This window comes from Symsagittifera roscoffensis, chromosome 4 (genome assembly GCF_963678635.1).
Source record: "Symsagittifera roscoffensis chromosome 4, txSymRosc1.1, whole genome shotgun sequence".
NCBI classification, from domain to species: domain Eukaryota; kingdom Metazoa; phylum Xenacoelomorpha; order Acoela; family Convolutidae; genus Symsagittifera; species Symsagittifera roscoffensis.
Window position 1 is genome coordinate 51,841,992 of NC_087065.1, and position 15,162 is coordinate 51,857,153.

At 38.2% G+C, this 15,162-nt stretch overlaps 1 protein-coding gene across 1 annotated transcript in view; it reads left to right on the top strand.

Moving 5' to 3' along the window:
* The window catches only part of LOC134844432 (transmembrane protein 222-like), a 36,456-nt gene extending 21,891 nt beyond the window's left edge, over window positions 1-14,565 (top strand). The window contains exons 2-3 of the mRNA XM_063861109.1: window positions 13,845-14,065; window positions 14,227-14,565. Of these exons, the coding sequence (XP_063717179.1) occupies window positions 13,845-14,065; window positions 14,227-14,371 (366 nt within the window). The 3' untranslated portion in view covers window positions 14,372-14,565. The remainder of the gene's footprint in view (window positions 1-13,844; window positions 14,066-14,226) is intronic.
* Window positions 14,566-15,162: the final 597 nt, after the last annotated feature.

Here is a 15,162-nt window from a genome sequence, read left to right on the forward strand (position 1 = left end):
TGGGTAAGATGTCTAGAGACAATACCAAAGCGAGGGAGTCGATACTAGAGGAAGACCTGGCGAAGAACGTGAGCTTGAGCCTGCACAACTCCTTTTGCTTGAACCGAGAAGCTAGGGTGAAGGCACTACCCAACCAGGCAAAGAGATTGCAGGAGCAGAGAGAATGGATGCGATCTTATGAACAACTGAAGGCTTGGGAGGAGATTGTGATTAGTTCCGATGATGAAGAGGAACTGTTGAGACAGTTTGCCGCATCTAGCACTTCAGGATGCAGTACATCCAAGGCGAAGAGCACGAGGTGAATGGGCAAATCGGATGGATCTTGAGTCTTGAGAGGGAAGGGGGGCTTGAGTGTGAATCCGAGTGAAACTTGGATTCACGAAAAAGAAATTTTAACAAAGTAAATATTGTTACTAATATACTATATCTATTATATAAATCGAAATGCTGCATGACAATTTCCTGATTGAATAGGACAAAAGAATTTTTAAAATGATTGGCTTGAAAAGCGAAAAATTCAAAGGTGCAGGTAAATGCAGATTTTGATTGCTGTTTAGCAATAGTGTGAAAATTTTAAATGGTCGTGAATTTTGGGGTGTAGATAATCTTAAATCTGCTGCAAACTTCTGTAAATGACCACTGGCACTGTATCTTGAGCAACACTCGGTTTTTCTGGGACTCACTGGCAGAAGACAGCGCGCGATGAGGACATCGATCTCGAGTCCGGGGAGTATGTGCCAGTCGGTCATATTTGGAAGTTTGACCTTGAGAAGAGCAGAAAATACTTGATTTTGGAGAGAAATTTTATTTTTCAAAAATTCGAATGGAACATGTCATGCACGATTTTCTCGCGACAACTGAAAATCAGAAAAAGAAATCAGAACAATTTTAGAGCAATCGCGGGAAAGTTAGAAAGTAAAAACGAGTGGGAAATTGCTATTCGCAATTTCCGTCTATATATAATCGAGAGTAGAGCTGTCCTACTTGAAATAGAAGACAGAGTATCCCCGAGAGAGCGATTACTAAAGTTGGACCAGAGTGAACCTTCAGCGGAAAGGCGGACAACTAGAGTGTCCCAACGGTCCAAGAGAACTCAAATTCTAGAGCATGAACTTATCCTTGCTGTCTAAACTATAAAACATTAAACTTCTCTTAGTTATTTATTTCTTGAGTTAGTTACTGACTGGATTATTTCCCAATTCTTGAGCGTGCTGCTATGTGAGTACAAATTTAATTTCTAGAGTGTGTTTTATGATTGTTATGTTGAGATAAGGCGAGTTTTAGGTTGATCCATCTGAAATGGATCAAAGTCACACTGTCTAATAAAAAGTAACCTAACGGATTGTTCCAACCCGGTTTTTAACGGCGTTCATGTATTTTGGGTATCTAGAGACCTAAGTATGGGGACGTTTCTAATTCTAGAGTGGGGGGATATTTTAGTAGTAGCCTTTAAGCTGTAACGGGTCGTAGTCTCATGTCATAAGCGAACCGAACTGGCTCCGACCGTTCTTGAGGTGGGAAAACACAAGAGATAGTGTCCCTGACCCTTGAGCCAGTGGTTATAGGGCCTATTTTTCTTAAGCCTCATGTGTGACTGCAGTAGACGAATGTTACATGACTTCTATCTATAACTCGTGAAATAATTTACACTCTTTGCAAATCACTAGTTTTATTCAGTCGGATTGGTGATTTTTCATTTCCCAACTTTTGCTGCACAACATTTTTGGTGCCGCGACTCGGGAACGAACCAAAGATTAGAAACAAAGAGGAAAGTTAAAAATGTCATCACCTGCTAGTGACATGAGCAACGTGACGCTCACTCTTCTTGCTTTGAAGCGATCAAGAAGTGCTAACATCGGTGTCATTACCCGATCGGAAAATGCCGTCTCAGCAATCTTCGACAAAGAGGCATCTGCTCTAACTTACAAGGAAATTGGAACTCTCAAGGCCAATCTCACGATGTGCGAACGAAAGAAAAAGGAACTGGAAGAGCTTAATCAGCAAATTTCAAGTTTTCTTAACGATGATGAAGATGCACTTGAAGTTGAGTTGGAGGAAGCTGAGAAAATCTACCTTCAAGTAGATTGTTTGATGGAAATGATCACAACTATGTTAGATGACCGAGGAAAATGTTCAACTGAATCGGTCAAAGATGACGACAGCGCAAGCGGAACCGGATCCTACAAATCCACTTCCCAACGTGGTGCTGGTCGAAAACAAGATACTTGCCTGAAGTTGCCGAAACTGAATTCGCCAACATTTAGCGGAAGGTATGATCAATGGCTACCTTTCTTAGATTCCTTTGATGGAGCAGTTCACTCAAATGCATCGCTGTCTGATGTTCAGAAACTGCAATACCTAAAGGGTGCCCTCAAGGATGAACCGTTTCGATTGCTATCCCACTTGCCTACTACAAACGCGAACTACTCAGTCGCAAGGGAACTTCTAAAGGATCGATATGCTGATGTCAAGATGATCTCACACGCTCACTTGGAAGCAATTTTTGAATTCACCCCAATGAAGCATGAGTCATCCGCTGCAATACGTCGCTTGATTAACACCTACACGGAAAACACGATGGCACTGACAGGACTTGGACTAAAAATTGATCAATGCGATTTGATCTGGGTTCACGTTTTGGCCAAGAAATTAGATCCTGAAACTAGAAGACAATGGGAACTTTCCTGCGCGGGAAGTGACATGCCAAAAATCAAGCAGATGAAGAAGTTCTTGGAGGAACGATCTCGCGCCCTAGAAGCTACGAAGGACCTCCAGTTACCTTCAATTCATAGAAAAAATCATCAAGGAAGTTCAGACCAATCTGGAAATTCTAAGAAAGATGACAAGGTACAGACATACCACACGAACTCTGCTAAGACGATCAGCTGCCCATGCTGCAGTGGTGATCACCGCGTGTATCAATGCACAAAATTTCAGGAAATGTCTATTTCCAATAGAAGACAAGAAGCCAAATCAAAGCGATTATGCTTCAATTGCCTGTCCCTTGGACACCAAAATCATGAGTGCAAGTCGAAGTCAACGTGCCAAACCTGTCGAAAGGGTAACCACACGTTACTTCACATCCATACAGACCCAAACAAGCAACCCGGACCTGAAAATAAGCTTACGGGTCATGGGGGTACTAGTACATGTGCCACTACCATACTGGGAACTGTACTAATTGAGGTGAAAACTGCAAATGGCGGTTATCACAATTGTCGAGCCTTACTGGACAGCGGATCTGAATGCAGTTTCGTTACAACCAGCTGTGCTAACCGACTCAAGCTACCAATCAAGAAATTGACTCTTCAACTAACTCGAGTTGGCGGAGGAGCAAAAACTGTGAAATCTGGTTCTGTCAATCTGGAAACAAAGGATTCTCAGAATCAATCTCTACATATTGAAGCCTTCACTCTTCAAAAACTTTCTGGCTACCATGTGTCTATTGACGATAGTCTAAGGAAATTTTGGGAATTAGAAGAAATTCCTGATTTCAAAAAGACAACAACAGAAGAAGATCGATGTGAATCTCACTTTAAGGAAACAACCATGCTACAAATTGTACGATTCACCGTGCAGCTGCCTTTCAAGCCCAATAGTCAACTTGGCGACAGTTTAGCACAAGCAAAACGCAGATTCAATTATCTCGAGCGACGACTGGAACAGAATCCAGAACTAAAAGATCGCTATACCGCATTCATAAACGAATTTCTCGATATGGGGCATATGGAGTACATACCGCCTGGAGAAATCGAAAAGCCAGTTGATAGCGTATATTATCTGCCACATCACTGCGTTTTCAAGGAAGATTCTACTACCACAAAGCTACGTGTAGTTTTCGACGGATCTGCAACAACATCAACCGGACAATCACTCAACGACACTTTGATGGTTGGTCCCACGGTACAAGACGACCTCTACTCGATAATCATGCGCTTCTGGTTCTACCCAATTGCTTTGTCAGCAGATATCGCAAAAATGTACCGACAAGTTGCTCTAGAGGACAAATCGAAGGATTTCCATCGCACACTTTGGAGATCAAATAAATCGGATGAAATCAAGCATCTCAGGATGACACGTGTTACATATGGAATAGCTTCGTCAGCATTTCACTCAACAAGATGCCTCAATGAAGTAGCAAATCAATCTAAGAACCCAATGATCAAAGAAAGTCTCAAAAATTGTTTCTATGTAGACGACTTTCTTGGTGGCGCTAATGATAAGCATGAAGCAGAAAGACTCATCTCTGATTTATGCGAAGAGCTGAACTCTTATGAATTCCCTCTAAGAAAATGGACTTCAAGCAATGCTAAAATAATTGAAGGATTGCCAGAACATCTCTGCGAAAAATCGGATGTGCTGGAACTTTTCTCTGACGAATACAAAATCAAGGCGCTAGGAGTCAGTTGGATGCCCAATAAGGACATGTTTTGTTTTTCAACAGCCTTACCAGAGCTGAAACTGCTTACAAAGAGGACTATTCTGTCCACAATCTCAAAATTGTTTGATCCGATGGGATGGCTAGCTCCATTCATCATCAATTTCAAATGTCTCATGCAACAACTATGGGTCCAAGGTTTTGATTGGGATTCTGAAGTCGATCAGAAAACCAAGGAAAAATGGTACGAGCTCACCGGAACATTGCCTCAACTACTGAAACTACAGATACCAAGATCTATGAGCTCACATCCAATAAAGGAGGTTCAACTTCACGTATTCTGTGATGCTTCCGAAAAAGCATATGCAGCCGCAATCTATGCAAGAATTACCAATGATGATGGCAAGACTTTTGCATATCTACTGACCTCCAAAACAAAGGTTGCTCCGGTCAAAGCAATCTCTGTTCCCAAATTAGAGCTCTGCGGTGCAAGTTTAGCTACCAAACTTCTTAAATCAGTTCATTCAATTTTGAGGAAAACAAATCTCAAGATAACTTCACACGCCTGGACTGATTCAACAATTGTCTTGCAATGGCGTGCTCAACTTCCAAGAACGTGGAACACTTTTGTTGCAAACAGAGTTTCACAAATACAAGAGACCCTACCCAGAAGTGATTGGAAACACGTGCCAACAGCAGTAAATCCAGCTGATTTAGCCTCTCGTGGTGTATTAGCTGACACATTAATATGTTCCTCACTCTGGTGGAATGGACCAGATTGGCTGACCAAAGATGAAAGGCACTGGCCCAACCTACAACCATCTCTAGTTGAAGCACCTGAAAAACGAACCGTCAACGCCAAGACTAATGCAGAAAGTGAACAAATTCGAACTGTTCTCGCAAATCATGCTCAAAACGAAGAAATGACGGATGGAATTTTTCGTTTAAAGAACTACAGCACTTGGAACAAGACAGTACGCATCGCATGCTATGTACTATCATTTGTTCAACATCTTAAGCATAGAGTATCGACAAACTATCGGAAGCGGCTCAGATCTAAGCGGACATCTGATGTACAACTTGAAGAAGATTGTCTTAGTCCTAAAAATAGAATTATGGCAAAAATGCTAATTCTTCGTTTAGACCAAGAAATACACTTCAAATCAGAGCTAAATTGTCTAAAGGTGAAAGGGGAGCTGAGTAAAACATCGAAACTACTCAATCTTAGTCCGTTTTTCGACAAGGATTACGATCTACTAAGAGTTTCACAATCGAACTACCCAACAGACAAGAAGTTTCCAATACTCGTTTCGAAAAAATCTGATTTAGTATCCCTACTTATACGCAATCATCATGAAAATACTCTTCATGGCGGGGGGCAATTAGTACTGAACACAATGAGAGAGGAAATTTGGATAATCGGAGGCCGTGATCTAGTTCGACAGTTCATTAGAAGATGCATGAGATGTGTCCGATTTAGTCAGCAACCTACTTCTCAATTCATGGCTGATCTTCCTACAGAAATAATAACACCCGCAAAACCATTTGCTCAATGTGGAATAGACTTTGCTGGTCCCTTTGAAATTAAGGAAGCAGAGGTCTCAAAAATTTATGTTGCCGTCTTTGTTTGTCTCGCGACAAAAGCTATTCATTTGGAAATGGTTACTCGTCTAACCAAAGAAGCATGCATCCTTTCATTGAAACGATTTACTGCACGCCGTGGCAAACCTGAGAAGATCTTAAGTGACAATGGAAGCAATTTTATCGGGGCTCGAAATGATCTGATCAAAATCAAGGAACTGCTCGACAAAAATGGAACGGACAAATCAGTTGTTAGTTTCGTCAATAGCCAAGGAACTGAATGGGTCACCATCCCTCCTCGTGCTCCTCACTTCGGAGGACTCTGGGAAGCAGCTGTAAAAAGTATGAAGAGACATATGCAAAAAGTTATAGGACTGCAACGTCTCAGTTTTGAAGAATTTCTCACAATTCTTAATCAAATTGAAGCTGTCTTAAATTCACGACCATTGTATCCAATTTCAAGTGATCCTAACGACCCAACTCCGCTGACACCCGCTCATTTTCTGATAGGGGAATCATTGCTAACTCTTCCCTCTGCGGACATCCAAGTTTCAACCAATGTACGATATCGACTATTACAGAATATGATCAAGGATTTCTGGAAAGTTTGGAAAAGGGATTATCTCATAACGCTACAAATACGGAAAAAATGGTTCACGGATGGCCCAGAATTTAAAGTTGGCAACCTAGTCCTACTTGCCGAAGACAATGAACGACCGCTAGAATGGAAAACTGGACGAATCATAGAAGTTTATCCTGGAAATGACTCAATTGTTCGAGTGGTAAAAGTGAAGACCACAACTGGTGAATACGTACGCCCAGTCGCGAAGCTGCGGAAGCTACCAGTATAGCAACCAAGTCATATCCAATGTGCAGTTCATTTAAAACAAGAACTTTATAGTGCTAAAAAATCGAAAAATATCAAAAATGTGCAGTTTTCAAATTTTAAGAAGTAGTACCCCCATGACCCTTTTGAAAGTAGGAACCTAAATTACCCCCTATGCAATGCATTATGGTCTGAATCGTTCATATTGACCACTTTCTTGTAAATTCCCAATGTTGTATGTTCATAAAAGTCGAAAATGATGTAAATTTTCATCAATTTTTGTGCTAAATCGTGCATTAAAATTCGTATGAGGTTGTACCCTCATGACCCAAAATAAAATTTTTGTCTGAAAACAGCTAGGATACGCCTATACTACTGTCTTGAATGTAACAATAGGCTCTCTTATCACGTCAACTGTTAAATTGTTATATTTGCCTTTAAATTATATTCAAAGATGTCGTATTGTAATGATTTACAACCATTAATTCGCATAAAATGTTTTTTCTAAGTACACAAACTTTCGCTCATGACTCGTACCGTTAATACTTCACTTGTATACTCCTTACTTATGGTGCAGTCACATTTAGTTCATTTATTGAATAACTGTTAACATATTTACCGTTGAACAGTCATTCGCTGTCATCTGGTCCTCTTCGCTTGTTGACCCTGCAGTGTTGCTGGCAGCGCTTCCACGCAGATGCTACCAAGGAAAGTCTAGTTTGCATCTCGGCATAGTACATACAGCAGACCCTCTCTTCGTCGCAGAGAGTCAGAACTGCATGGCACCACGCATATGGAAGATACAAACTTTTCCCCTCCTCAAGAACACCATAGTGGATCAGTTTCTTCTGCCGAGGACCAAGGTTCCTCAGATACTTAGCAGCATCAGTGAACCCCATCTCCGAATCATTGCCACCGGTCAGGCGCTCAAGTTCACCAGAGAGATTAACTTCAGATGTCATCAGCCAGAACTTTCGGCCCCCCAGAAGACACAAAACAGCATCATCTTCCTCCTCCAAGTCCTGATGGAAAGTCCGGAAGGACGAGGACTCTACAAAAATACCTTGGAGAAGAGAAGAAAAGACCTGCTTTGGCCATCTGGTCTGACCTCCAGACATGACGCCAATAACACCCTTAGCTGTCACACTAGGAGTCTCTCGACAGTTAACTCCAACCTCCCAGCCAGTGAACAATGACCCTTCTACGTTGAGGTCACTGATACGTTTAAGACCTCTAAGTTGCTTCTAAAACAAAACAAACAATTGATGCACACCCGCTATACTCTACTACTATGATACAATGGAATAAATGCTACTCACAGTCTCAGCTTTCGGAAACCGCAGACCTGCCCTATCCACGATTGCAGCTTCCTTCCTTGAAGACTGGATCTCATCCAACGACTTTACAGGAATCGGAGTGAAACCCAGATCCCCTCCGCCCTGCTCTTTCTCTCCTTTGTCTCGTGCACTGTGAATGGATAGTCGTACCCAGACATAATAACGATCTGAAAATTGAAGATACTTCAAGGGAGGCGGAATGTTGAAGCCTAAAAAGACATCTCAGCTTTCTACTTGAACTAAATCTACGATTGAACTGATTTACTTATTTAAAACCGCATTTTTACAAAAATCAATTGACTTCTATCTATAACTCGTGAAATAATTTACACTCTTTGCAAATCACTAGTTTTATTCAGTCGGATTGGTGATTTTTCATTTCCCAACTTTTGCTGCACAACAATGAGAACTAATTTTTTGTAGTTTGGACGATTTTTCTGAACCTTATTTTAGAGGAAACTTCTTTTTGAGACTTTTTATTATCGCAAGTTGTCGTGAAAGAAGCCATTTGATTACACCTGCGATAAGTAAGCGTATTGCAATCGGGTACTAGACGTTTTGCCATAAATAACAGTTCACAGGTTCGGATCTCTAATTTCAAGATCTCCATTTCTACCTAAGTTGTACGTTTAGCAGTATAGCTTAACAGCTATAGTGGAGCAGCTGGTTTATATCTACTAAAGTAATAGTGGGTCTACGTCTTAAAAAAATTCAGATTTATTAATTTCTACTTACCTGGGCGTTTTTTTCTAATTTTCGGTACATGATTACAAAAGCATTGGGACAGTTGCGATCATTTTGAAAGTGTTCATTTGATCAATAACCAGCTGTTAAATACAGCCAATGCTAAGAATTCTACTACATACTATTATATTGCAAATTCCTGTTTGATAAAAACAGGTATTATGAAAATGTATGGGATCTAGTTTTTTTAAAATTTTTTGAGACGCTTTGGAAAATTTTCGTTTTTTTTTCTCAAAAACTACTGGTACGAATGGGAAGTCTGGCCACTCTCCTGTGAGCCTGAATACTTCCCTATCCTCTTTTTTTTACCTTAACCCACTTTTCTACAAACTTGCGAAAAAGTGTGTGGGGTGAATTTTTTACCTACATTTTTGGATTTTATACATTTTCTCAAAAATTAACCACGCAAATCTGCAATTTTGGGTTCAATGGTTAGAACAGGCTGTGGAAAGCTCCCCTGCCTAAGCGGCTAGGCCCAAATCTTTTTTACACAAAAAGTTACGGCTTTCAAAATAGTCAACTTTTCGATTTTTTGACCACTTTCTGAAACTTATGGCTTTTCTGGAGAACTACCGTCCCAAATCCGATATTTTAGTTTCAATCGAACGTACGGGTTGTAGAGAGCTCCCCTGCTTTAGCGGTTACGCTCAAATTTTTTCAGACAAAAAGCTATGACCCTCAAAAAAATCAAATTCACGATTTTTTGACAGTTTTTTGAAACTTTTCAATTTTTCTCGAAAATACTCTCCCAAAATCTGAGGTTTTAGTTTTAATGAGTAGAATGGGTTGTGGGAAGCTCCGCTGCCTAAATGATAACGCCCAATTTTTTTACGGAAAAAGTTATGACCCTCGGAAAAGTCAATTTTTCGATTTTGTGACCGTTTTTTCAAACTTTTTGACTTTTCACAAAAACTACCCTCTCAAACCTCAGATTTTGGTTGCAATGGAAAAAATGGGTTCTGGGAAGCTCTGCTGCATAAACGATTTCGCCAAAGTTTTTTCTACACCAAAAGTTATGAAGCTCGGAAAAGTCAAGTTTTCGTTTTTTTTTTCACCGTTTTTTGAAAATTTTTGACTTCTCTCGAAAACTACCCACCCGATACTAATGAGCAACGTTTTAAGCATATTTCAACCCAACAAGCTCTTGTTATCACTTCATTTTTAAGAAAACTGAAGTAATTGATGAAATAAAAGATTTTGCAATCAAAAAATTGGGATTGAATTTTCTTTTCTATAGGTCTGTTTTTGAAATTACCATTGTCCATCCGCATCAATCCAAAAAAGTAACGTTATCGTTCATATTTTTGCTGGTGTATGCGAAGTGCAACATCGCCTCTGTGTTAAACTTTTGTTTCCTGGTTTTTGAATTTTTACTGAAAATAAAAAAAAAACTTTCTTAATTACTCAGTTTTCTTTTTCGGATGCTTGGTGTCAGATTTACGTTTAGATCTACAAACGCGTGGATTTACTTCTAAATTTTTTGCTGTGTTTCAACTTCGCGCAATTTCACTTTAATCGATTCAAGTTGACGGCATAACGTATTGCTTTAATATGTCAAAATTTTTTGAAAAAGCATAGTTTTTCAGATTTTTTTTTTGCAATTTTGACTTGACTTTTTATAAGAATATATGTATAGCAAGTGTTGCAAGGTGTGTGCTTTTTTTGCTGGCTAGAAGTTTTTGAAAATAAAGGACTTTTCGTGTTATTTTTATTTCGATAAGCTAGGGAATTGCAATCGGGTACTATACTTTTTTCCCCCGTAAATAGCTTTGTTCACTGAATGGTCAATTTTGTAGGAAGGTAAACTTCAAGAGATGCTCAATGTCTTGCAGATTAAATAAAATTACCGCATCTAGGTAGTATATAGGTGGAGTACCTTCCGTGAGATAATTATTTTTTCAAATAAATTTCTTGATGAAGTGTTTTCATTTGATTCTATTTTTTTTTTCTTTTTTCTAAAATTTCTTTAATTTGTCATTTTTCCAAGTCATTTTTTGTCTGTTCGACGGCCAAATTTTCCTATTCCATAAAATTAGATGTTATTAAAAAGTATTGGGTTGGGTGTTGTTTTAAATTTTTTGAGATGCTTTCGAATTTTTTTTTTCAATTTTTTTAAATTTTTTTTTTCAATAGAAAACAACTCTACCGATTTTCAAAAAAGGCGTATCATTAGACTGCATACTCCACAATGTGCCTGCGAACTCCCTTAGTCGCGTTTTGCTTAACCCTTCTGTCTGCAGCCTTTCTAAAAAAATCTGTGTGGTGAATTTTTGACACCCCATGTTTTTGGATTTTTTTTTTCGTTTTCTCAAAAACTACTCCCTTAATTTGAGTTGTTTGGGTTCAATGGATGAAAAAGGTTTTAAGAAGCTATTGCACAGGCGGCTAAGCTCTTCTTTTTTTAAATTATGGCCTTCTGAATAGTCAAATTTTTGAGTGTTTGACTGCTTTTTGAATATTTTTGTTTCTCGAAAACTACCCGCTCAAATCTAGTTTTTGGAATCAGTTAGAAGAAAGGTTTGTGGGAAGCTCTTCTGCATGTGCAGCTGAGCCCAATTTTTTAAACACCAAAATATATGACCCTCGGAAAAGTCAGTTTTGATTTTTTGACGGTTTTTCGAAAATCATTGACTTTTCTCGAAAACTATCCTCTCAAATCTTGAAATTTTGCATTCAATCGAAAATGCAGATTTTATGAAATGTTTCTCGCATAAAATGCTACGCCAAAGTTTTTTTTTTTAACAACAAGGTTTGATTCCCGGAAAAAAAAAACAGTTTTTTCAAATTTAGACAGTTTTTTAGAAACTTTTGACTTTTCTAAGAAACTACCCTGAAATCTGAAATGCAGGATTCAATCGAAAGATCCGGCCGGAAGATTATTTCCTACAGAAGTGGCGACTTCTTGAATTTTTGCAAAAAAAATTTTTTTGTCTTTGAAGATTTCAGTAGAGAAACAATTATGGTTTTGGGCAAAGTCCAATTTTCGAAATTACCTGATACATGCCGCATCAGTATAACAAATTCCAAAAACATCAAACAGCTAACTCCAGCTTTAGCTGGGCGCATAGTTATCTTTTATATCGAGACATACGAACATTTTGGTTCATCTTGTTTTTTTTAACAATTCATTTTGTTTTCGACTTCATATGTTTTTTTTATGTGTGTGTTGTATCGCAAGTGGTGCGCAGCTCAGCTTCGCCTCCGTCTTTTCTTGTTGTGCTCCAGCTCTCATAACATTGCGTATCAATTTCACATTCGATAAGTTTGTTGTATTTGGTTTTTTCGTAAGCTTTGATTGTGTGTTTCGGATTTTCTGCATGTTCTTTTGTGGGAATTGATTGAAACTTCAGCATTCTTTTTTTCAATTTAATTTTTTTTAATTTATAGCAAATAATGGAGGGATTTGTCTTATGCACAAACTCGGTGTATTGGCCAGCATGTTTTTTAATCGGTTTAATCTATTGCTTATGGGAAAGAAATGAATGAAATTAAGGTAGCCCGATTCCTCCTGATAATGCAGGTAGTTATTTTCATAAGAATTGCAAGAAAATTCTTCATGTTAAGCCTTCGAATTTAACGGACAAAACAAGTATCAATGCTTGAACGCTTTCGTCAATTAAGACGTCATCAGAACACTGAAAGAAAAAACAACAAACATGGTAAAAAACAATAAAAAACCTCATGAAATCAGAGAAAAAAAAGCACAATTTGAGTTAACATAAAACGTTAAAACAAAAAATAGATTAGGAGCGCAGCGTTAGCTGACGTTGCCGGTACTCCTCACGGAGATTCAGGGCTGGAGCTTTCCTCGGGATGCAGAGAGCTTCGAGAGTTATCAATTTCTGGGTGTCAATGCTCCTGTCCAGAATCTTGCACTGCAAATCCGGTGAGGGCTTCGAGAGAGCTTTCCTCGAGATGTAAAGGGTTTCGAGAGTTAGCAATTTCTGGGTGTCATTGATCCTGCCCAGAATCTTGCACTGCAAATCCTTCGAATTTAAAATTGTACTTTGTTTGAGACACATTATCTTTTTCTGTTCGGCTTTTTTTTGTATTGCAATTGGTTCGAAGCGCAGCTTTGTCTCTGTTTATTTTTGGTGTCTATTATTTAATATACAAAATTAGCTTGCGGTTATTACTGACACATATTTTGATGCCTAGAAAATTGAATGTAAACGGCTTAGATTGTGACTTTTTCTTTTCAATAGCAAAGAGGGCGTTAATAATGATGCATGTGCAATAGGCCGGTGTAGCAGTAAACGAAAACCAAAAGGCTTTTTGCACGCACATTGTTTATAATAGCCTATGATTTAAAGTTGATCAACAATTAACTAGAATGCCACTATGGACCCCATACTCAAATTTTTTCTACTCTTGCGATATGCACGAGTGTAGCATCAGGTTGCAAGACTTTTTCGAGTTGTTCCATATTTGATCTGCTAGTGGCCAATGCCTGGGATTCCTAGGTTACAGTGGGTACTATGTACCCAGTATATGCGTTTAGCTTGGTGGCAACAGTGGATTTCTTTGTGGTTTGGAAACCGTCTAAAGTTTTTTTTACAAATGTTGCTCGTAGTTTTCAGAATTTGTTATTTGTAATTGTTAAATATAGTTTTTTGTGCCTTGTTTAGTACACTGATTAGTTTCGTCGCATTATGTATAAAATGTTTTTTTTTTATTTGAATTCAAGTTTAAGCAGCTTAATTTGATGATTTTGGTCTTTATGCCCACTAAATTTTCTGCAGGGGAAAGAATAAATTGGAATGTACAACTTATTTTTCGGCAGCATTTTTCTTCTGGTTGTTTTTTGTCGTTGTTTACATCGTCTTAATCCTCATTCAAATTAATTGCACTTCAGATGTTTGAAAAAAGTCAATTTCTCTCCAATTTTTCTGCTTCTTAATAATCACACTAACGTAGAAATCGCACGTAGAAAACGTCACTAGTCCTACTTCTGCGGCATGATTTTTGTTCGCCTTAGGGACCATACTCAATTGGCGAAGGAAGAATGGCATTTGGAAGCCCCACTAAGTACTGGAAGATGGACCCCGCTAAAATTCGTCGGCCTGGGCAAACATGGGATGGAGCGGTGTTGGAGTCATGCGAAGTGTATAAAGGACGAATGCATATTCTATGCTGGGATAATTGTCATAATCATGTCGCCTATGCTCTAAACTGCATGCAATACAACGGGTGTAAAAGGTTCAATTTTTCAATCAAGTGAATTTTGTTCCTAAAATTGTTTTTTTTTGCATCACTTTATACACCAAATTTCGAGGTTTTACCCCTTCGTTTGAAGTTTTCCGTGTTCTGAATTTTTTCTCTAACTTTTATTAAGCAAACTAATATTGGTTTTGTTTTAGCTACAACATGGTTTCCCTTTGTTTCTTGATGCTTATTTTCGGTAAGTATACTTCTTTCAAAGGCTTCGTTATCACGTGGCTACCCTTCTTCGTTATTTGTGCAATATCAACAGCTATTGCTCTAGCCGTCACCTACGCCCAGTGAAAACAGCTAGAAAGGTTTGCCGAAATGTTTCCTGGCTTTGTCAAAATGTTATATTGAATTAGATTCAAGACTCCAAACAAATTAGCTTCAAACAATATACCATGTAAATATGTTCAAAATTTAATCTTGTTAACTAAAGTATTTAAAGAATTGTCTTCTACCGATGCTTCGTATTTTTTGGCAACTACTTCTCGAATCTTAGAATTATAAATAAAGCTTTTTTTACATCTGTCGTATTTTTACCATTGCGATAAGCAAGGGTATTAATATCGGTTACAAGACTTTTTTCCCGTAAATAACTTTGTTCACAGAACGGTCAACTTTACTAGGAATGATATAAATCAACCTGCATAGTTGACATGTTCAATTTCTCGAAATTCAAATAAAACTACTATCACTTGTAATTACGTGTAGTCCTTTTCGGGCAATAAATTTTGTATGAAATTTAAAAAAAAAATAAACTCATTGCTGCGGATTCATGGTTTTCGTCCTAGTTTTAGTCAATTCATTTTTCGTTTTGAAAAATTTCCATTTTTTATTATCTGTTTTATTATCTGTTCGGATTTTATCGGCTAAACTTTTAACACATGGGTTATACTTGGATTAAAAACAGATTTTAGTACAATTGAAATTTCTGTATTTTATAAAATTAACAAGTCTGATTTTGAATAGTTTTAGTTTTTTTTTCGGCAAAACGGTTTTGGCTTACGAAATCAATTTTGGCAACCTATTTTGTGTATTTTTAAGTGCAATTTTTTTCATGCTTCTATGTGTTACAGTTCGAATAGGTC